The following is a 22497-nucleotide window of genomic DNA, read 5'->3' as shown; positions in this document are numbered from 1 at the left end:
AGTAAGCCAGACCTAAAGAAATATAGGTCCCATGGTTTCCCTTATTTGCAATAACTAGTACAAGTCTAGGACAAGCAGAAAAGGCCAAAAGCTATGTACATCTGATCATATACGATTATGTTAAGTGAAATGAACCTCAAGATAGGGACACAAGTGGTTTTTTTCTTTCTTGCTATTGTTTTTAACATATTTATAATGGATTATGTGATTTTTTTTGTTTCTCTTGTATATTCTTCCCGCACAGTATAACCCCTGTTTTCACTGTATTTGATGTTGGTGTCCTACATCTTGTATATACATTTTTCTAATTTGGGGAGGGGACAAGAAATAACAAAAAGCTGAATTGTAACAGTGGGATGTACAAGACACTATGTTTTTACAACTTGGGGTGGGGAGGGAGGAGTTCGGGAGGTAGGGAGGGAAGAGATAGTAGGGAGAAAACAAAAGAGGAGGTAACAATGATCAATAGGAAAATGTACTCATTACCTTACTCATGTAACTGTAACTCTTCTGTATAGGTTTTTTACAATAAAAGACATAAAAAATACAAATCTCAGAAGAAAGATGCAATGAACAATAGAAGAGAGCAGGAAGGTCTGCCATTATGCAACCACGTCTTAAATAGCCGTGTGTTTCTTTAAAAAAAATGTAGAATCCAGTAATTCAGTGTATTTAAAATAATGAATAATATATTTCTTATATGATTAAAATATTGGAAATGTAACATTTTCATATAATACCAGATGTTACATCAATTAATATAAAATTATATATATAACATAGAAATTTGTATGCATATTTTTAAAGTGATTAAACAAGATTAAGTTGTAAAGTTTATCCAGCCATAGATGATCAAACTATTATACCTATACCTTCTTCAACTATTACTCCATAAATCCAATACATTGTGATGTACAACTGAAGTATATTTTTTTAGCATATGCAACCCATTCTTGAAATTCTAAAACCATATAGAGAAAGCAGAGAGGGAGGAGGAGGAGGAAGAAGAAAGAAGATGAAAGGAAAGCAAAGATGTAAGGGAAAGGGAAAGCATGGAGGGATATTGGCCTAATGAAACAGATTGAGTAATATTGCAAAAGATAGATTGTGAAAAGAAATATACTACTATTAAAACACTAATGAGTATATGAAAACATGAAACTTTATTAAGAGGCAAATATTAATGAAATGTATTTGGTGATTAAGCAGCATAATGATGAGCAGGCTGGAGGTTAATGTACTTTAAAATATAGAAAAATACCCATAATCTGAATTAGTCAGGAAGTAGAGATCTAGGGATCACAGTTTAAAGGGGGAGGAAAGTCTATGAAAATCTTATCTCCAACTAACTACCAAAGAGCCAAAACTGGAGCTGTGGTTCAAGTGGTAATGTGCTAGCCTTGAGCAAAATACCTCATATATAGAACCCAGGCTTTAGATTAAAAAATTATGACTCTCACCAAAAAAAATACCCCAAAATATTTTAAACAATAAATAAGAAAGCAAAATTAGAATGCCGATGACCACTGCGACCAGAGACAAGACAATAGGGGGGAACAGGCAGGAGAATTCATACTTTGGGGGACTAGAGAACAGAAAAGTTCACTTGGCTTCAGATTCCCCTTTCCTTATTAACAAGTGTTTTTACTGAGTTCGGTACAGAGGGAATAGTGACTACAGATAAGTGCAGAGACTAGGAAATCAGTCTGTCTTGTGGTTATAACCATTAATATGAGGTATAATATTTGTTTTAAGACCCCCCAAGTTCTGAGTGTTCTACTCATTCCCAAAGGACAGACAAGCCAACAAAGATAAATATACAGCTTCTTTCTGTCAGAAGTCCTCTTGGGTTCATCTTAACATCTAGAGCTGTCCCCATTCCCCTCACTGTCCACATCCACAGATCTCATTTTTTCCCTGGAATTCTTGGAAAGCTATCGAGTGTTTTGGAACTCAGGATGCAAATGACAAGATAGAGCACTCGGAACTTGGAGGCCTTAAAACATTGGGGCCTAAAAGCAAGTCTTTTAAAGCCCCAAATAATGAGTGTTCTACTCATTCCTAAAAGGGCAGATAAGCCAACAAAGATAAATGTACAGCTTCTTTCTATCAGAAGCAGCTCCTGTGTTCATCCTAGCATCTAGGGCTGTCCCCTCTCTTCTTGCTGTCCACATCCACAGATCTGGTCCCCCTCCCCCCTTCATGAATCCTTGGAAAGCTAACAAGTGTTCTGGAGCTCAGGATGCAAATGACAAGATAGAGCACTCAGTTGTTTTAAGGCCCCCAAGTTGTGAGTACTCTACACATTCCCAATTGAGTCTCTTATCATTAGGGATCAGAAGGGAACCATGAAATATTCCATCTGTAAAAGAGACCTCCATCCTACCTCCAAGGACTTAAGCTCTTAGTGTCCAAACAACTTTAATTTAAACACACAGGATAGTATCTTTGACCTCTGTCAGCCTTAATCTCTTGACCTTACTTGAGCTCAGCCCTCAGCATTCCAAGGGCACTTTGAGCTGGCATTCCAAGCTCTTTAATGCTTTCAGGTCTCATGGCCTGGTATCAAAGGCCCTCAAAGAGAAAACAGGTCAACAGTGAAAATATACTAGCAGAGATGGTTGGATTATGTATAGAGAAAATAGGAAGAACCAGACATGTACAGAATAAAATTCAAATTTACCTGGCTTTGGCTACAACTTGTGACTGTACCATTACAAGAGAAATGAGTAAGAGTCACTTAGTCATTGAAGTGATTCCCTCGATGTAAGTTAGTATCTAACAGGAAAAAGGAATTTAGATTTAGTCTAAACTTTCTCCTGAACAGTTGCTCAAACATGTAAGTTTCATCTTAAGAGGGTTTTTTTTTCTCGAAGTATTTGTTTTGTCCCAGAAGCCATGCAGAAAAATTATCTCTAGAGTTAACAAAATGATGTAGCACTTGGGAGCAAAGATCCCAAGAGCCCCTCATTGGAGGCCAAGATGGAGAAGGCCTACACAGCCACCATTACCTTCCCCTTGGCACTGTGATAGACATGTACAAAAGTAAGCCAGATACTACAGAACACCAGAATGCTGAAGGTTAGGAACTTGGCTTCCTTGAAGGAGTTAGAGAGGTCCTTGGCCAGAAAAGCCACAGTGAAGCTGGCCAGGCGAAGAAAATCAGGTATTAGGACTGGGAAGGTGGTTCAGTGGTAGAGTGCTTGTCATGCATCTATGAGGCCCTGGGATTGATTCCTCAGCCCCACATAAGCAGAAAAAGCTGGAAGTGGCACAGTGGGACAGTGCCCAGGCCCAGAATTTAGGCCTCATGACTGACCCCCCCCCCACAAAATACCTCCAAAAACAAAAAACAAACAAAAAAACAGTTATCCCAAGACACAGTAGAAGGCAGTGAGGGAGCCCTTGTTACACAGAATGATGACATGGCCACGTTCAGAGTATGCATCTGTGTCAATAAGGGGAAGAAAAAGTCCCCAGTCAGAGTCCACAGAGGGTCATCTGGATGAGGGGACACATGGGAATACACCCCCAGCCCTCCAATACATATTTTTGTACATGATTGTATATACAAATTGTGCATTATGTGTTTTTGGATGGTTTAAGAAATTTTCAAGAGTAATTTTGATTGCTTATAATCAAACATTTTACTGCTGCCCTTAATGAAAAAGATTGCCTCAAAAAGTGACATTCAGATCCATTCATCTATGTACAATGGAATTCTATGCCTTCATCAGAAAGAATGGCATTGCCCCATTTATTAGGAAATGGAAAGACTTGGAAAAAATGATATTAAGTGAAGTAATGTAGGCCCAAAGAAACATAGGTCCCATGGTTTCCCTTATCTGCAATAATTAGTGTATGTCTAGGACAAGCAGAAAAGGTAAAAAACAAAACAAAAAAAACTATGTACATGTGACCATCACTTCGGCAGCACATATACCAAAATTGGAATGATACAGAGAAGATTAGCATGGCCCCTGTGCTAGGATGACACACAAATTCGTGAAGTGTTCTTTTTTTATGGGAAAGGATGAGAAGGGGAAACAAAGGAGGAAGCTACAATGCTTGATAAGAAATGTACTCATTATCTGGCCCATGTAATTGTAACCCCTCTGTACAGTATTTTCACAATAAAAAAATATTAAAAACAATAAAAAAGATGTTAAGCGAAATGAACGCCAAAATAGGGACACAAGTGGTTTTTTTCTTTCTTGCTATTGTTTTTTAACAATTATAATGTACTATGTGATACTTTTGTTTCTTTTGTATGTTCTTCCCCCATGGTATAGCCCCTATTTTTAATGTATTCGATGTTGGTGCTCTGCACCTTGCATGTTTTGCCCCCATGGTACAGCACCTGTATTCACTGTATTTGATTCTGGTGCCCTCCATCTTGTATATACACTTTTCTAATTTGGGGAGGGAAGGGAAAAACAAAATGCTTAAATAGGGATACAGTTTGACCCATTGTAACAATGAGTTGTTCAAGACACCATGTTGAAAATGAACTTTACAACTTATGGGGAGGAGGGAGAAGTTGGGGAGGTGGGGTGGGAAGGGACAGTAGGGGAAAAACAAAAGAGGAGGTAACAATGCTCGAAAGGAAATATACTCATTACCTTATTCATGTAACTGCAACCCCTCTGTACACTATTTTTAAAATAAAAAACGTATTTAAAAAATAAAAGTGACATTCAGATATTTCTCATCAATATATTATAATATTTCCTACAAAAAGAAAAGTAATATAAACTTATAGCTCTACAAACAATAATCATATTAGCAAAATGCAAATGCAGAAGAAAGAGATGATAAACAATGGAAGAGAGCAGGAAGGACTGACATGATGTGACATATTAATTTATTATGTCATTATTTATGAATGCATAATTTATAATATGATCAACATTATGAGCAACCTCTTCAGATTATTAATATATCCTAAAACATCTATTGGTAATATGACAGCAAAAATATAATAAATGAGTATTTAATATATATATATTTACAGTATCATAATATACAGTAACTAAGTAAGGATAAATTTACTAATTTATCCAACATAGTTGAGTCAACTGGTCCTATTTTGCCTCAACAACTTTCATCGAATAATAGTTCATAAACTCAATATATTGTGAGACAAGGTTAAAATGTATTTGTGTAACATTTAAGCAGCCTTTCAAAAGGCAAATATGTGAAAGGTAATACATAACTAACTGAATTCAGTATACTCTAATGAGCATATTACAAGATGGAACTATGTTAAAATGAAAATATTTGTGGAAATAGCTAATAAATATGATATAAAGAAGATATGTTTTGTTGTAATAGTTTGAAGGTAACTGAGAAATCAAGGGTAAGTCAGGGGCTGGGAAAGTGGCTCAGTGGTAGAGTGCTTGCCTTGCATGCGTGAGGCCTGGATTTGATTCCTCAGCACCACATAAGCAGAAAAAGCCAGAAGTGTTGATGTGGCTCAAGTGATAGAGCACTAGCATTGAGCTGAAGAGCTGAGGGACAGCACCCAGGCCCAAGACTGGAAAAAAAGAAAGAAAACAGGGGTAATATACTAATTGGGAATGGTAGTGTTAATTCATATTTGATTGGAGGAATGAGAGAGAGAGAGAAAGAGAGAGAGAAGAGAGGAGAGCAAGAGAGAGTGAGAGAGCGAGAGTGAGTGTGAGAGAGAGAGAATCAAATTACATTGAGGTACTAATGGTTACAAGTTGACAAATGACTAAGGGCTATTTACACGTTGCAGTAAGTCCCATAGTATGAACTAATAGCTTACAGCAAAAACGGTGTCAATTTAATTCAGAACTTCTATATATTGATCAAACACATAGGATTAATCTTAAATCTTACTTTTCCATGTATTTGTTTATCCCTGAAGCCACGCAGAGAGTTTCTATCTGACTTTAACAAGATAATGTAGCACTTGGGAGCAAAAATGCAGCCCAGGAGCCCTGCACTGGAAGACAAGATGGAGAAGACCTCCACAGCCACCATGACCTTCCCCTTGGCACTGTGGTAGACAGGCAGGAAGGTGAGCCACACACTGCAGAACACCAGCATGCTGAAGGTCAGGAACTTGGCTTCATTGAAGGTGTCAGGCAGGTTCCTGACCAGAAAAGCCACAGTAAAGCTGGCCAGGGCCAGGGCGCCCAGGTATCCCAGGACACAGTAGAAGGCAGTGAGGGAGCCCATGTTGCACAGGATGATAATGTGGCCATGCTCAGAGTGTGCATCTGTGTCCACAAAGGGAGGAGAGATTCGCAGCCAGAGGCCATAGAGGGTCACCTGGATGAGGGTGCAGATGGGGATGATGAAGTTAGGAGCCCCTGATACCAGCAGCCATCTCATTCTTCTCCCTGGAGAAGTGGCCTTGAAGGCCAGTACCACAGTCACTGTTTTGGCCAAGACAGTAGAAATGGCCACAGTGAACACAACTCCAAATGTGACCTGCTGCAGGATGCAGGTGACTGTGGCAGGACGACCAATAAAAAGCAAGGAACAGAGGAAACAAAAGATGAGGGAGGTGAGCAGAATGTAGCTGAGAGCCCGGTTATTGGCCTTGACAATGGGAGTGTCTTGGTATTTCACAAAAACCCCTAGTACCGCAGCAGTGAGTGTGGAGAAGCAGAGAGCCATAGAGGCCAAGACCATGCCCAAGGGTTCTCCATGGGCCAGGAAACTTTCAGCCCTCAAGAGGCACTGGTTTCTCTCTGAGTTGGCATACAGATGATCTGGACACTTCACACACTGCTCCATATCTGGCGAGGAAGATAAATAACCATTAGTTCCCATTTAAATAATGCACTTTCTTTAATGGAAATTAAACTCCCTGCTTAGAGATGAAACTAACATGTCAGAAAAAAAAATACCAGCAAAATATCAAACAAAGGACTAATATCCATTATATACAAGGAACTCAAGAAAGTAATTCTTCCCAATCCTAACAAAACAATTACTAAATGGGGAAGGGAACTAAAGAGGTACTTCTCAGAAGAAGAGATAAAAATGGCAAACACATGAGGAAATGTTCATCACTACTGGCTGTAAAAGAAATGCAAATAAAAATAACTCTGAGATACCACCTTAACCCAGTCAGAATGGCCCACAAACTAAATTCAGGCAACAACAAATGCTGGAGGGGATATGGAGAAAGAGGAACCTTATTGCACTGCTTGTGGGAATGTACCCTAATACAACCTGTTTGAAAAGCAGTCTGGAGATACCCAGAAAGCTGAATATAGACCTCCTGTATGACCCAGCTATACCACTCCTAAGCATCTACCCTGAGAAACAGGAACCAGGATACAAAGACACCTGCACCTCCATGTTGCAGCACTATTCACAATAACTGAGAAATGGAAACAACCCAGATGCCCCACTATAGGTGAATGGATCCAAAAACTGTGATACCTATATACAATGGAATATTATGCAGCCATTAGAAATGACAAAATAAGGGCATTCACAGGGAAATGGATGGAACTAGAACAAATCATTTTGAGCGAGGTAAGCCAAGAGTAGAGAGACAAATGGCACATGATATCCCTTATATGTAGATGTTACATATAGAATGTAAGGAGATATGACAAAGGATTTGAGGGCTGGGAAGGTAACTCAGTGGTAGAGTGTTTGCCTTGCATGCATGAGGCCCTGGGTTTGATTCCTCAGCATCAGATAAGGAGAAAAAGCCGGAAGTGGCACTGTGGCTCAAGTGGTAGAGCTCTAGCCTTGAGCTGAAGAGCTCAGGGACAGAGCCCAGGCCCAGAGGTAAGGCCCCACAACTGATAAAACAAAAACAAAAACAAAACAGGACTTGAGAAACAAAGGACCTCCACTCATCTTGTCATATCATTACTAAATGACCCCATGCTGTTGATATATATATGCTACATCTAAGGGAAACAAGGAGGAGGACACAGAATCACAGGGAGACAGGGGAAAACATACAACAGAGGGGTTCCATCAACTGCACTGGACATTGATGAAAACAAACTAAGCAACTCAAGGGCAGCAATGGAAGGGAAGGAATGAGAGGGTTAGAGGGAACAGCCAACACTAAGCTAAAGGAAAGAAGTGTACATACCACCCGATGTGGAAGAAATAGCTCATAGAATTCACAAACTTTATAGACCACAATAATGACAATTTGGCTCATGAAGGTGAAAATGTATTTGTGACTTTAAGTATCACTATTTCACAATACTGTAAAATGTGTGAAATTTATGTAATCATTTAATCACAATAAAAATTATTTTAAAAAACTAACAGGTCAGTATTTGTGATCATAAATGTATTACCAAGTAGTATAAGAATTTTTTTCTCTTCTCTAAACCATAATTTCAACCTCACTCCCACACTGGTCTTTTAGATATATATATTTTATTGTAAATATATTGTACAGAGGGGTTACAATTACATGAGTAAGATAATGAGTACATTTCCCATAGAGCATTATTACCCCCACCTTTGCTTTTCCCCTACCATCCCTTCTTTCTCCACCTCCCTAACTCCTCCCTTCCCTCCAAGTTGTAAAGTTCATTTTCAACATACTGTCTTGTACATCTCATTGTTACAATGGGTCAACCTGTATCCTTGTTTCAGCATTTTGTTGTTTCCCTTCCCCTCCTCAAATTAGAAAAATGAATATACAAGAATCAGGGTACTGGAAACAAATACAGTGAAAACAGGGTTATACCATGGGGGATGAACATAAAAAAGAAACAAAAAAATCACAGAGTAAAATTTAAATACATTAAAAACAACAGCAACAAAAAAAAAGCTCTTCTGTCCCTATCTTGGGGTTTGTTTCACTTAGCTTCATCTTATAAGATCATATGTGCATAGCTTTTGACCTTTTCTGCTTGTCTGGTAAGATTACCTTAGATGTGTACTAGTTATGGTAAATATGGTGCCATGGTACCTATAGTTCTGAGTCTGGCTTACTTCACTTAATATGATTTTTTTCCAAGTCTTTCCATTTCCTAACATTTCCATTTCCATTTCCTCCTGATGGAGGTATAGGATTCCAGTGTGTGTGTGTATGTGTGTGTGTGTGTGTGTGTGAGTGTGTGTGTGTTTGTGTGTGTGTGTGTGTGTGTGTGTGTGTGTGTGTGATCTATCACATTTTTTGATCCATTCATCTACTGAGGGCATCTAGGTTGGTTCTGTATCTTAGCTATGGTGAATAATGCTGCAATAAACATAGTTATGCTGGTAGCTCTAGTATGGCCTTGTTTGTGATTATTTGGGTAAATGCCCAAAAGTGGGATTGCTGGATTATAGGGGAGCTCTATGTGGAGTCTTCTGAGGAACCTCCATACTGCTTTCCAAAGTGGTTGAACAAGGTTACACTCCCACCAACAATGCAGTAGGGTTTCCTCTGGCCACATCCCCTTCAGCATCTGTTGTTATTAGAGTTCTTGATTATAGCCATTCTAACTGGGGTGAGTTGGAATCTCAATGTTGTTTGGATTTGCATTTCTTTTTATTAAATATATATTTGTATTGTAAGGATACTATACAGAGGGCTGACAATTACGTGAGTAAGATAATGAGTACATTTCCTATCAAGCATTGCTTCCCCTTCTGATTTGTATTTCTTTTATGCTTTTTTAAAAATCAGATTCAACCTTAACCTTCATTGGCTATCAAACATATTGATAATATGCTATTTTGTCAATTTTAATATCCTAAAAATGATTTTCTACACTATTTTATGCTGCTATAATATTAATTCTTATCACTCTGCACAACTTCCTAAGTCCATTTAAAATTGTGGATAATATGGCTAACATATATGTATATATGAAATGTTAATAAAGCCCTGTGGCATGTCCTTGAATTCATGACATTGTATTTGTCTTTACTCTTCACCTGTGAAGCAGTGGGGAACAGAGAATCAAACCAATCTTTGAAGCTCTAATATCATCCTATGCACAACAGTTGTTTGTTTCTTAAATCAAACCAAGCTTCTAAGCACTTGCTCTGTGGCAAGAGCACTGTGTATAAGATCCATGTTTTCCTTGTTTTGTAATGGCAATCTTGAAAAACATGGAGAGCCTGTCCTTAATATGACTTTATATTAATATTAGAAGTTAAACTTACATTAAAGAGTATCAAGTATTTCTTGAAATAGCCATACATACATTGGGCTAGAGAAAAAATAATGCTAGATGTAATTCAAATGGATGATTTGTGTAAATTCAAGGAACAATACAATCAACTTAGTAACTGAAGGAAGGGAAGCTTTGGCTTCTTGATTTCTATTGAATTAATCAGAGAACAGTAGGAAGAATTTTTACTTAGTCATGGACTTACCTGTCCCATTAGAAATCTCATCCTGTAGGCAAGGGATACAATCAAAGCAACAGGCAGCCTTTTCCTCCTGAGGGGATTTCCTGAATCCAGGACCACAACTTTCACTGCAAATTGAGTGAGGAGTCTGAGGAAAATCAGATACGTGTTGATAAGTGTTTAGACTTTTACATACCACACTAAACAGTTAAGTGTTCTTAACAACTGGACCATTAAACATAATTTCTATATGATTAAAGCTAATCTTGATCTGTAGCCCAATGTACTATTGGGAAGTACTGAACCTTTAAGAGGTAAAACCTAATCCTAAAATAGTCATTGATGGCAAACCTTAAGGAACTTCTTTAATTTGTGTGTGTATGAGTGTGCATGCATGTGTGTGTGTGTGTGTGTGTGTGCTGATTCTGGAGCTGGAACTCTGGGCACTTTCCCTGAGCTATTTTTCTCAGAAAAATTGGGGCCACACCTCAATTTCCAGCTTTTTGTGGCTAATTGGAGACAAGAGTCTCACAGATTTTCCAGCCCAGGCTGACTTTCAATCTCAATGCTCAGATCTCAGCCTCCTGAGCAGCTAGGATTACAGGTATGAGTCACAGGAGCCTGGCAAATTCATTATTGTTTGTCTCCTACTGATTTCTTAAACATGATAACAAGACATCCCCTATATTGGATCATGTGAACTCCAGGCTCATCATCTCTTCCTCTCTGATGACCAGTTGTAAGGAAGTGAAAATCTTCTTCTGGTACAGTCTTGTTAGATAATTCCTGTCACCCTTGATGCATAAATTACAGGTCAAGTTAGTCTGGACAGAAGTAACCTCAGTGGGAGCAAAATGAACCTTGCTACTTTATAAATTGATTCCTCAGGTGTTTTGTCACCACATTAGAAAATTGTTATAACATGTCATTTAGGTTTCTCTGATAATAAATAAACTAACATTTACACTTATAGAATTAGTATGTTCCTTTTTCATCAAAGAATCAGCAAATAAGTAAGTTATTCAAGCTGAAAGTTATTAAATTTACAATGTTGTATAACTAATAAGACCAGGTGGACATGAAATCTAGGGATTATTTTCTTTTATTTAGTTCTAGTCATTGTGGTCAGGTCTTACTCACCTCAGTAGTTCCTATGGTCCACTCTATCATATCTTCAGCTATTGACAGTTGATGACCATGTGGAGCATATGGAGAAAATAGTCCTACTTTCACCTTAACTTCAAGACCTTCTGGAAAATTCCAAATGTTCACAATGTCATACTCTGCTTCTATTTTTTCTTTCTCACCCAAAATCACTTTGTCTCCAGCAGAATTATAAAATTGAATCTTCTTCAGAAAAGGGTGCAGCTAAAAGAGATACATCTTATGGTGAAGTGAATCCAAGAGTGAAGAGAGAAAGCCTAAATTCTGCAATGCCCCTCATTGTCTTTAGTATCCGCTTTATCCTTCTAGATTAAGACATACACCACATGCAGTAGAACAAAACAAAGGTCTATAGAGGACTGAAATAATGTTTCTGAATGCTACTCACTCAAGGAAAGGATCACAAGGCCTCTTTTCAAGATAAACCACCTCCACATAAATAGTCGTGAATGAGACAGGTCTGAGTTTCATAGTTAAAGGTTCAGAACTGCTCATTTGTGAATACCCAGGGAGTAGCAATTAGCTAAATTAATAGTATCTAAAGTGGAATTCAACAAGCTCATTTACTTTTCAAATATATATTTGTTTATTAATATTTTACACTTGGAAGTGGTACATTGATTTTTAAATTTTTTATTATTATCTTTAAGTATTACAAAAAAGGGTTTCAATTCAATGAGTCAGTTTATGAATACATCTTAATCAGTGTCACCTATTACATTATTCTCCCCCATCTTTCCTGCTCCACTTATCCCTCCAGCTACTTTCTGAAAGCATCATCATTTAAGTACTTAATTACATAAATAGTTGATAATCCTTTGGTATTTAAGAAACTCATAGGAAAAGCTAGATTTACAAGTCTGAAAACATTAGCCGTGAGTTTACTGAGGTCATTTGTAACACAAAAATCCTATTGGAAACATGAAATGCATTTCCTCCCTTCAGGTGTGAAGAAACTTCAGAAACATTTAAACAAAGTTTCTCTTGGGATTTGTAAAAGCTTGAACATATTTAGATTCACTTAATTTTTGGTGTGTCAGATCTAACAAATAAGACCTTACCTGTGCAGGGGAAGGCACCATCCCTTTCCCATTTCCCACCAGTGGCATCTTTGTTTGATGAAGAAGCATCTTGTGAAGTGAATGGACCACAGCATACACAGAGTTGTATATATTGTAACTCTCTTCAAACATGGCCATGTCAAAAATGTGTCCAGGCAACCACTCCAAGGAGGCATCCTGGGGACAGTTCTCCCATGTTATACAGTCAGACTCAGAATGGGAGCAATTAAAAGAGAGAACCCACAGCCTAGCAAGGTAAAAGTCTTCTGGGTATTTGGAAGGATTGACTTCCCTGACATAATTCTTAAACCCAGAAATGTCTGAATGGTGGTGTGAAAACATGAGAGGAACATGGAATGAGCCTAAGATGAAATATCTTCTACTGATGGATAAATCACTCTGTGAAGTCATAAGCCAAACTTTGCCTGACATTAAAATCTTCCCAAAATAAGTCATTAATTCTAGTAGGTATTCATTATCACCATAAATGATAAACACATTTGCTGATGATTTACTAATCTTGCGATGGATTGTCATTATGTTTAATACTTGTGTCAGGATAGTCCTTGGAATCACATGCTCAAAGGCTACACAGACTCTGTTCTTGGCCATCTCTTCCCTCAATTCTGGAATTATCCATAAACCACTTTCATCTAGTGAGATCAACAGCCCCACCCAGTTCCAGCTGAAATGAAGCATCAAAGAGACCATGGCAATGGCTAGTGATGTGTCCTTTGGGGCCATCTGATAGAGAGAAGGAAACTTGCTTTTGTCACTCAAGACAGGATCTAAAGGTCCATAGGTAAGCTAAAAGGAAAGAAAATTAAAGAGTCTATAAAAGGATTGCCAACCTTTACAATCTCAGTCTTGACTTATAGTAAGAAAGGATTAAATGATTGAAAGGAAGGAAATCTTTTATAGTTTTAGAAAACAAATTTTAAATTGTTTTAAAATAGCTATACAAAGATCTTTCATCTGTGCATGTCAGTTTGTGTGTAATGCTTGTTGATCAGTGTCACTGTTTCTATTCTCCTCCCCCATCTATACCAACCCCACTCATATATATATATATATATATATATATATATATATATATATATATATATATATATATATATATACTTGAATATTATAACTATATTTGCCATCACTCATCTCTTTATTCCTTTGTTCCCCACATCATTCCCTTTAAACTTACCTCTATTATTAGGTATAACATATTTCAACTTCCTCTGCTCATTTTTCAGAACAATTATACCATGGAAATCCACCATTTTGTACACCATTCTTCAGTCAGTTTTATCATGTATATTTGCTTATGGCCATGTATGCATTTTCATATTTCAGGTTTATATTTTAAACTTCCATATATGAGAGAAAACCTGCCCATTTTGTCTTAGCCTGACTAAATAACTTCAGTTTTGTTTTTTGCTTTTTTGTGTTGTGTATTTTTTGTAGGTCCTAGGACTTGAACTCTGGTGCCTGAGCTTTAGTGCTAAATGCTAGCACTCTACCACTTGGAGCCATAGCACTTCCAGCTTTCTTCAATCTATCTTCCTTTCTTTCTTTCTTTCTTTCTTTCTTTCTTTCTTTCTTTCTTCCTTCCTTCCTTCCTTCCTTCCTTCCTTCCTTCCTTCCTTCCTTCCTTCCTTCCTTTCTTTCTTTCTTTCTTTCTTTCTTTCTTTCTTTCTTTCTTTCTTTCTCCTTCCTTCCTTTCTTTCTTTTTTCTTTGTTTCTTTCTTTCTTTCTTGTCAGTCCTAAGGCCTGAACTGAGTGTCTGGGCACTGCCCCTGAGCTTTTTCACTCAAGGCTACCACTCTATCACTTTGAGCCAGATTGCCAAAGGTTTTCTGCTTATATGGAGATGAGTCTCACTGCCTGTGCTGGCTTCAAATTATGATTCTCAGATCTCAACCTCCTGAGTTGCTAGTATTACAAATGTGAGTCATGGATGCCTGACTCACCTACCTCCAGCTTTTTTGCTGGTTCTTTGGAGATAAATGCCTCATGTCTTTGCCTGCCAAAGCTGGCTTCAACCACTATCCTTATACCCCATCCACCTTGAGTTAGCTAGGAATACAAGCATAACCCACCAGCATCTGTCTAATTTCACATGTTTATTTTTTTAATTTCACATTTTTATTAGACATAATGCAAATTTTATTGGGGAACATGATTAAAGTGGGGGTGAGTGATATAGCTCAGTGGGCAGAGACTAATTTCATATTTTTAAAGTATTTCCCACTTCCTGGTTGCTTTCTACAAAATTATTCAATAGGCTCTCAGCCCCAGGTCATTCCCTCTTCTGCTCCAACTTCCCTATCCTCTCTTAAATAATGGAAACATGAATTCCCCACTGTTTGTGTATTTAGCCTTTGATATCATAAAATTAGATAGGTTTTTATATCTTATATCTTCCTATCATCATAAAAAAGCACCAAAGTAGACAATTTTCACATCTGCATCCCTCCCATCCTCACCTGTGGAAACTTATAGAGTTCTAGAAGTGTCCCAATCTGGGCAGATATTATTCCTGATATTCCTGTGAGTACTGCTACAGAGTTACTTTCTCTCATGCAGGTATAATTAGGGATATTGTATTGCCCAGAAAGCCAAGTAAAGGGATTCTCAAGTGTTGACCGAGCTCTGAAATCCACATTATAGATATCAAAACCCAGAGTCATATTAGGTAAAAGATCAGGGTTCTTGTTGATTTCCTCAACAGCAAAAGCCAAGGCCAGAACAAACTGGTAGTTCTTCATGATAAACCTGCAATGTAGACATCAGAAATTTATCAAGAGTTATTCAAAATATATCTTCAAGTGAATGCAATGATTCTGATGAATTAAGGTTTGTTTCTTTGCAAAATGAATATATTGAAATAGAACACTCTTCAGGATGCATTGGTAATGTAATGTCCACATGAATGTTCAGAGAGGGCGATTTCTCTCCCTTTCATATGCAATACACCAAAAAGTTTGGTTTCCATAAAGCATGAAATAATCTCTCATGAGACACAAACTATCATCTGCTTGATCTTGGGGAAACTAGCTCTATGGGTATGTAAACAAATCTTTGTTTTTCAACCACCCAGTTTATGTTACATAGTTACATGGCAAGTGATGGTCTCATTTGAGGAAGATCAAATCTTTGTTTTTCAACCACCCAGTTTATGTTACATAGTTACATGGCAAGTGATGGTCTCATTTGAGGAAGATCCTACAGTTCTCCCAGAGATCCACCACCTTCAACAGCTCTTTTTGCAGTAGCTACCAGAACAAAAAAATTCAAATATCAAGGGATAGATCTTAGGTCTGATTTATATAGCAGAGCAAGTAAGATGCTTTAAAGATGCAACAGAAAGTAATTTCCCATGTTAACTCACTTGACTAAATTTCAAGAAACTATTCATGAAGAAAGGAGCCTCCAACCTGGGAGATGGGGAGAGAATTGTCATGAAATGAAGCCTTATGCTGAAATCCCTGTTCCAAATCTCCCATGGTGATCTCCCATGGTGAACTGCAGGTCTGGGAAATGCATTACTTGCTTGGCAAATATGTACATTGAGATACTGAAAAGGAAATGATACAGGGAGTAAAGAGGCTCAAAGTCCACTCACTCTGTCACTCTTTCTTCCTTTCTCCCCCCTCTGTCATATATATAAATGACAACATAATGAAACTCCACACACTATTTTAAAAAACGAAATGATAGAAGTAGAATGCTAAAACAAATGAGTGGACTTGTCCAATATTTCCTATATGCATGTATGTAATGATCAAAATGGAAGTCCTTCTTGTCATTGATGTATGCTAACTCAAAATAAAATTTTAAAACTGGGTGAGAATGAAGGAAAGGATGAAATTATCCAAGAAGAAATGTACCTGGCTTTTGAAAATCAACCCCTCTGTAATCACCTTTATAACAAAAGTAAGAAATTCATTTTAAAACAGTAAAACAGAAGAAAATAGTGAGCCTGAAGAAAATCTAAAAAGATTGAAAATACGCATGTGGAAAACTTAACCAAGGAAAGAATTGTAGATGTGAAAAATATTCGTTAGAAATTGGTAAATTAAAAAAAAAATCTAAATGTCACTGCTTGTTTGGGGTTTAATAAATGGATGTATAAGGTAAAATTCTTTTTAAGCAAAGAACAACAGAATAAAACTTTTTTATTATTGTAGAGTTGATAAAAAGAAGGCTTATAGTTACATGAATCAGGTAATGAGTAATGAGTACAATTCTTTTTTTGTGAAAAAATCCATCATGTTTAATTGCTAACATTTTACCATGACGTCATGGGACACAGTGTTCACACACATGCCTTTTTCACAGGCTTGAAGAAGACATGGAGATATTTTGCTGGGATCCCCAGCTCTCTTTTAAACTAGCTTTTTAAGTTAATGGCTTACAAAATACAACACAAAAGCCACCTCATCATTTTTTTTCTTTGAAAGCATCTCTATCCTGTAAGAATTCACTTTGTGGCAGGCAGAGACCTCATTATAACTCTACCCATCTCTAAGCAATTCCAAGATGAATCCACCACTTAAATCAGAGCTGAATTTGTTGTCCTGGTGGTGGCGGGGAGGGAGGGAATGTGGAGTAAAGTTCTCCCTACAGAAGGAGTCATGGCAGGAACAAAATACCAAGAAAGTCAAAACCATGTTCAGAGAGAGAAACAACCAATCAACAAGGCCTATGGACAAGCAGCCGCCAATCAGAAGAATCTCAAGTAGCACCATTAAAATCTGTCCCCAAGCCCACACCAGCACAGCAGCAGCAGCTTCTGCCTCTGTGGTGAGGCTGCCTATGTGGCCTTTAGCCATGTTCAAATAAAGCTTTGCTACTCTTGGGAAAAAAAAAGAAAGGATTCCCTTGACTACATTACTCAGGGTTGAGGTAGCTCTATCTGCTGAAAGCCGCCTTATTCCAGAACAGAGAAAAAACTTCACTCTTACTCTACCATCTCATCGTCTCTGTGCTCCCTGGGGTTTTTGTTTCCATCCTCCAATTTCTTTTTCTTCTTTGTTTTTCATTCTAGAGTAAATTGAGCAATCTTCTGGTTCTTCTCACTAAGAGCTTCATGTCATCAGTGTTAATTGTGCTTCTTTTCGCGTGTCTGACAAACATCTCAAGGTCTTTGGCAAAATTATTGCATTGCCGAAAAGTCAGCTCCAAGATTGTTGCAATGGTCTGTTTGCCAAACGGCATCTTTTTGTCCAATTCAACTTCTTTGCAAAGGCAACCAACTGTATAGTGAACTGCAGCCTTTAGCCTGTGCTGGTAAGAGAATCACTGTTGCTCCTTGGCTTCCTCTCCCTCCTCCTTCACTGTGGATCGTGCCACGCGAGAGCACGAAGGTTCAAGAAGGACACAGCTGCACAGTCAGACTGGGCTTTTCATGAGTACAATTCTTTTTGAACCATGTCTCCCCTTCCATTGTTCTCTCCTGATTTTTCCTTCCTGTCCCCAGTGATAAGACAAAGTTCATTTTCCACATACTGTGTAGTGAGTACCACTATTGTATTTATTCACCCTTGTTCCACCTTCTATGTGCCCTTCTCTATCCTCCAAAATACAAACAAACAACACAAAAAGAAAAGAAAAGAAAAACAGCAACAATGGGAACTAAAAAGTATCTCTTGTTTCCATTCTTGGAGTTCATTTCATAGAATATTACTTTATATGATCAGGTGCACATAGTTATTGAGCCTTTCTCAAACACTCCTATGCATAACCTCTTTTGGTCTCATTGTGTGAATGTGTAGAGTCCTATATAATTTATCATTTCCCAGTATATGTGCATATATGTGTGTGTATTTTTAAATGATTCACTTTGTTTACTTGTAGATTCATAGGCACATTCTAGTTACCACAAATGAGGGAAACCATGCAGCCTATGTTTCTTTGACTCTGGATAATTTCATTTAATACAATTTTTTTCAAGACTTTCCATTTCCTTAGAAATTGTGCAATATCATTCTTTCTGATGGATGAGTAAAATTCCATTGTGTATATATACCACAATTTGTTGATCCATTCATCCAATGAGGGACAGCTAGGTTGATTCCATATCTTGATTTTCATAAACAATGCTGCAATGAACATAGTTGAGCTGGTGGCTTTAGTGTAGTCTTATTTGTAGTCCATAGGATAAATGCCCAGGAGTGGGACTGCAGGCTCATAGAGATCAATGTTGACTCTTTTAAGGACCTCCATAGTACTTTCCAGTGTGCTTGAACAAGTTTACATTACCACCAAGAGTGTAATAGAGTTCCTTTTGGACACATCTTTGAGTCTTTAGCCCATTCATTGATTGGGTTGTTGAGTTTTCAAGGTTTTTTAGGGGGTGGGGGTTTAGTGTTTGAGCTCTAAGTATATTTTGGATATGAGCCCTTGTCTGATGCATAGCTAGTAAAGCTCTCCCATACTGTAGGCTTCTATTTACCTTGCTAGCTATGTCCTTTGCCACACAGAATGTCTTCAGTTGATACTATCCAATTTATCCAGTCTTTCTATGATTTGTTTCATTTTGGATCTTTATTTAGGAAATTTTGAGTCTTGCCTAGGAGGCCTAGAGTTTCCCGCACTACTTCCTATAATATTTTCACAGTATCTCTCCTTACATGATCTTTCATCCATTTAGAGTTGATTCTAGTACAGGGTAATATATGAGTATCTAGCTGCAGTTTTCTGCATGTAGATAGTCAAATTTTGCAAGCACCATTTGTTGAAGAGGCTGTCTTTCCTCCAACTCATGTTGTTGGTGGCTGTATGTTTGTGGGCTTATTTCTGGGTTTCTATTCTATTCGATTAATCCTTAGGCCTATTCGTGTGCCAATACTAAGATGCTTTATTACTATGACTTTGTAGTAAAACTTGAAGTTTGGTTTTGACATTTCTCCAGCACTTTTCTTCCTCCTAAGGATTGTTCATGCTATCCTGGGTCTTTTATTGTCCAATATCAATTTTTTATTGATTTTTCTATTTCTTTGAAGAAACTCTGGGATTTTGATGAGTACTACCTTGAATTTGTACATTGCTCTGGGCAGAACTGTCAGTTTTACTATGTTAGTTTTCCCCATACAGTAGCACAATAGGTTTTTCCATTTCCTTAAGTCTGCTTCAATTTCTTTTTACAGAGGTTTAAAGTTTTCACAATAGAGGTCCTTCATACCTTAGGTTAAGTTAATTCCTAGGTATTTTAATTCTTTGAGGCTATGGCAAATGGAGCTGCTTTCCTGATTTCAGCATTGCTCTTTTCATTTTTGGCATACAGGAAGACTAATGATTTTTGTGGGTTGATTTTATACCCCACTACTTTGTCCAAGTTTCAAATCAACTCAATACAGGATCATGTCATATGCAAAGAGGGATGGCTTTACTTCTTCTGTCTTATTTGTATCCCCATGTGCTTCTCTTTTGCTTTATTACTCTTGCTAGAAATTCCAGCCCAATGTTGAAGAGGAAAGGAGAAAGTGGGCATCCTTGTCTCATTCCTGAATTTGGAGGGAATGGCTTTAACTTTTCCCAATTAAATATAAGGCTGGATGTTGGTTTGTAATATACAGCCCTTATTATATTGAGGAATATTCTATGGGTTCCTATCTTAAGGTACACAAAAGTACAAATATTCATGGTTAGGGAGATCAAAGCTTAATAGAACTTTCACAATGACAGCTACAGTAGCTGCCTTATGGTCAAGATCTCACAAGCAAAGTGTATAGGAATATATGGAAGACTCTCAAGTCTGCAAGGAAAAAACACATAAATATGTCCCTTGTTCTGGAATAACTAAGAAATCAAAACAGGAGTAAAAGGCTTGGATCACATGATAGGGCAGCCGCCAATGAACAAAAGTATCAAATACCAAGTTTAAACCCCAGTCTTAAACAAAAAGAGAAATCAAAATAGACTACTAGTGAACCCACCTATTAACCACTAAGTGAAACTAGATCACAAGTTATAAAATGACAAAAAGAGAAGTGATCTGTGAACTGTCACTAGGATCAAGCATACATAAATTTCTTCATTTAAAAGATAGGTGACTGAAGCCAAGCACATGTGGATCATGCCTGTAATCCAGATACTCAAGAGGCTGAGATCTGACTTTTTCCTGCCCAGACAGGAAGAAACATGAGATTGAACTCCAGTGAGCCTCAAAACGCTGGAAGTGGACATGCCACAAAAGTATTGTGGAGCAATAACTTTGAGCAAAAGAGCTCTGAACCTGCACCCAGGTTCTGATTTCAGACCCCAGTACCAACATATGCCAAACTCTATGTTGCCTCAAAAACCCCACATCATCTTTAAGGGCTCTATACACTGCAAGTTATGGAGTGGAGGCAGTCCATGCAAGTGGAAACCAAAAGAAAGCAGGAGTATCCTTAACACATCATGTCAAATAGACTTGCAATGTAATGAAAAGTGACAAAGATCACAGTTCAATAACAAACAGAGGAAGTGGAACTGTGGCTTAAGTGTTAGAGCTCTCACCTTGAGCTGAAGAGCTGAGTGATAGTGCCCAGGCCCAGATTTCAAGCCTCAGGACTGACAAAAAGAAAAAGAAAGAAAAAAACAACTACATATCAAATCACCAACATGACTTACCAATTTTAAATGTATATATATATATATATATATATATATATATGTATATATATATATATGTATATATATAGATAAATGTGTATATATATATATATATACTCATTATCCAAGCACTTCACTACATAAAGGAAATATTAGTAGAAAAGAGAGAGGGTCCCCAATACAATCATCACTAAACAATGTCTAGAGAGATCATTCAGAAAAATGAACAGGGATTCATCACAGAGAAATTTCACTCTAAATCAAAGTGAGCTTCACACCTATGGAGCATATCAACCAATTTATGAACAGGACATCACTTCTTCACACATTGAACATTTTCCCTGATAGATTAAGAAAGATGACTCAAAACCAGCCTAAAAATTTAACAAATATTGAATTTTTCTTTAACAAACATTGAGACCATGGTGTAGTAAGAGTAAAATTAGGGAAATCTGAACATACACAAAATTTCAATGAATTATTATTAAGCCACCAAATGGTCAAGTCAAAATTCAAGAAATAAAAACTGAAAATGCAAACAATACCAAATTCTATGGATATTGCAAAAGGAAGATTAAAATAATTTTTTTCTTCTTTTCTTTTTTCCTATCCTGGGCTTCAATTCATGGCATGGGCACTCTTCATGAGCTTCTTTGTGGTCAAGGCTAGTGCTCTACCACAACCCCACCTCTGATTTTTTCTGTAATTAATTAGACATAAAAATGTCATAGACTTTCCATCTGGGCTAGTTTTGTACTGCTATCCTCAGACCTTGGCCACCAGAGTAGCTAGGATTACAAGCATGAGGCAACAGCACCTGGCTTTTTTTAATCCTTAATTGTCCAAAGAGGTTTAAATTCAACATGTCAGTTGATAAGTACAATGTATCTCAATATCATTACTTCGATTGTTCTTCCCCATCTTTCCCAGCCTCACCCATATACTCAAGTTTCTTGCTTTAATGGAAACCATAACACCATTATACAAAGTTGAGTATTAAAAAAGCTTAACTGCATTTCAAGAAACTAGATAAACAACTAAACGCAAAATTAACAGTGAATGAAATAATTGAGTTAGAGTAAAAGAAATTGAGAATAAAAACACAGTAATAATAATCAATAAAGCAAAGAGGAGATTCTTAAAATAAAGGAAAAAGTCCTTGTCTTAGGCAATGAAAAATGGAGAAAAGACTGAAGCAAGTACCATGAAAACAGAAGCACAAAAGATCATTTAAGGTCTGTACAGAAAATGACATGTCAATAAATTTTATAACATGGATTAAATGTCATGGAGCACTTTCCAAAGCTAAACTAGGAAGACACACACACAAAAAAAACCCCTGTTTTCACTGTATTTGATGTTGGTTAAT

General features: G+C 37.3%; 1 protein-coding gene and 1 non-coding gene across 2 annotated transcripts in view; one reads left to right on the top strand and one right to left on the bottom strand.

Moving 5' to 3' along the window:
* The window catches only part of LOC122119901 (vomeronasal type-2 receptor 116-like), a 68551-nt gene that overhangs the window by 1630 nt on the left and 44424 nt on the right, over positions 1 to 22497 (bottom strand). Inside the window, exons 4-9 of the mRNA XM_042693959.1 lie at positions 15014 to 15308; positions 12534 to 13340; positions 11449 to 11676; positions 10333 to 10456; positions 5866 to 6773; positions 3367 to 3448 (exon numbers count right to left, since the gene is read on the bottom strand). Of these exons, the coding sequence (XP_042549893.1) occupies positions 3367 to 3448; positions 5866 to 6773; positions 10333 to 10456; positions 11449 to 11676; positions 12534 to 13340; positions 15014 to 15308 (2444 nt within the window). The remainder of the gene's footprint in view (positions 1 to 3366; positions 3449 to 5865; positions 6774 to 10332; positions 10457 to 11448; positions 11677 to 12533; positions 13341 to 15013; positions 15309 to 22497) is intronic.
* Positions 3916 to 4025, top strand: LOC122120011. The gene has a single exon (XR_006149633.1). It is a non-coding gene; the product is annotated as a U6 spliceosomal RNA (small nuclear RNA).

Source organism: Dipodomys spectabilis, unplaced genomic scaffold (assembly GCF_019054845.1).
Source record: "Dipodomys spectabilis isolate Male_0828 unplaced genomic scaffold, ASM1905484v1 ptg000173l, whole genome shotgun sequence".
Taxonomy (NCBI): domain Eukaryota; kingdom Metazoa; phylum Chordata; class Mammalia; order Rodentia; family Heteromyidae; genus Dipodomys; species Dipodomys spectabilis.
Note: the sequence above shows the minus strand (reverse complement) of the source record. Positions and strands in the feature narration are given on the sequence as shown.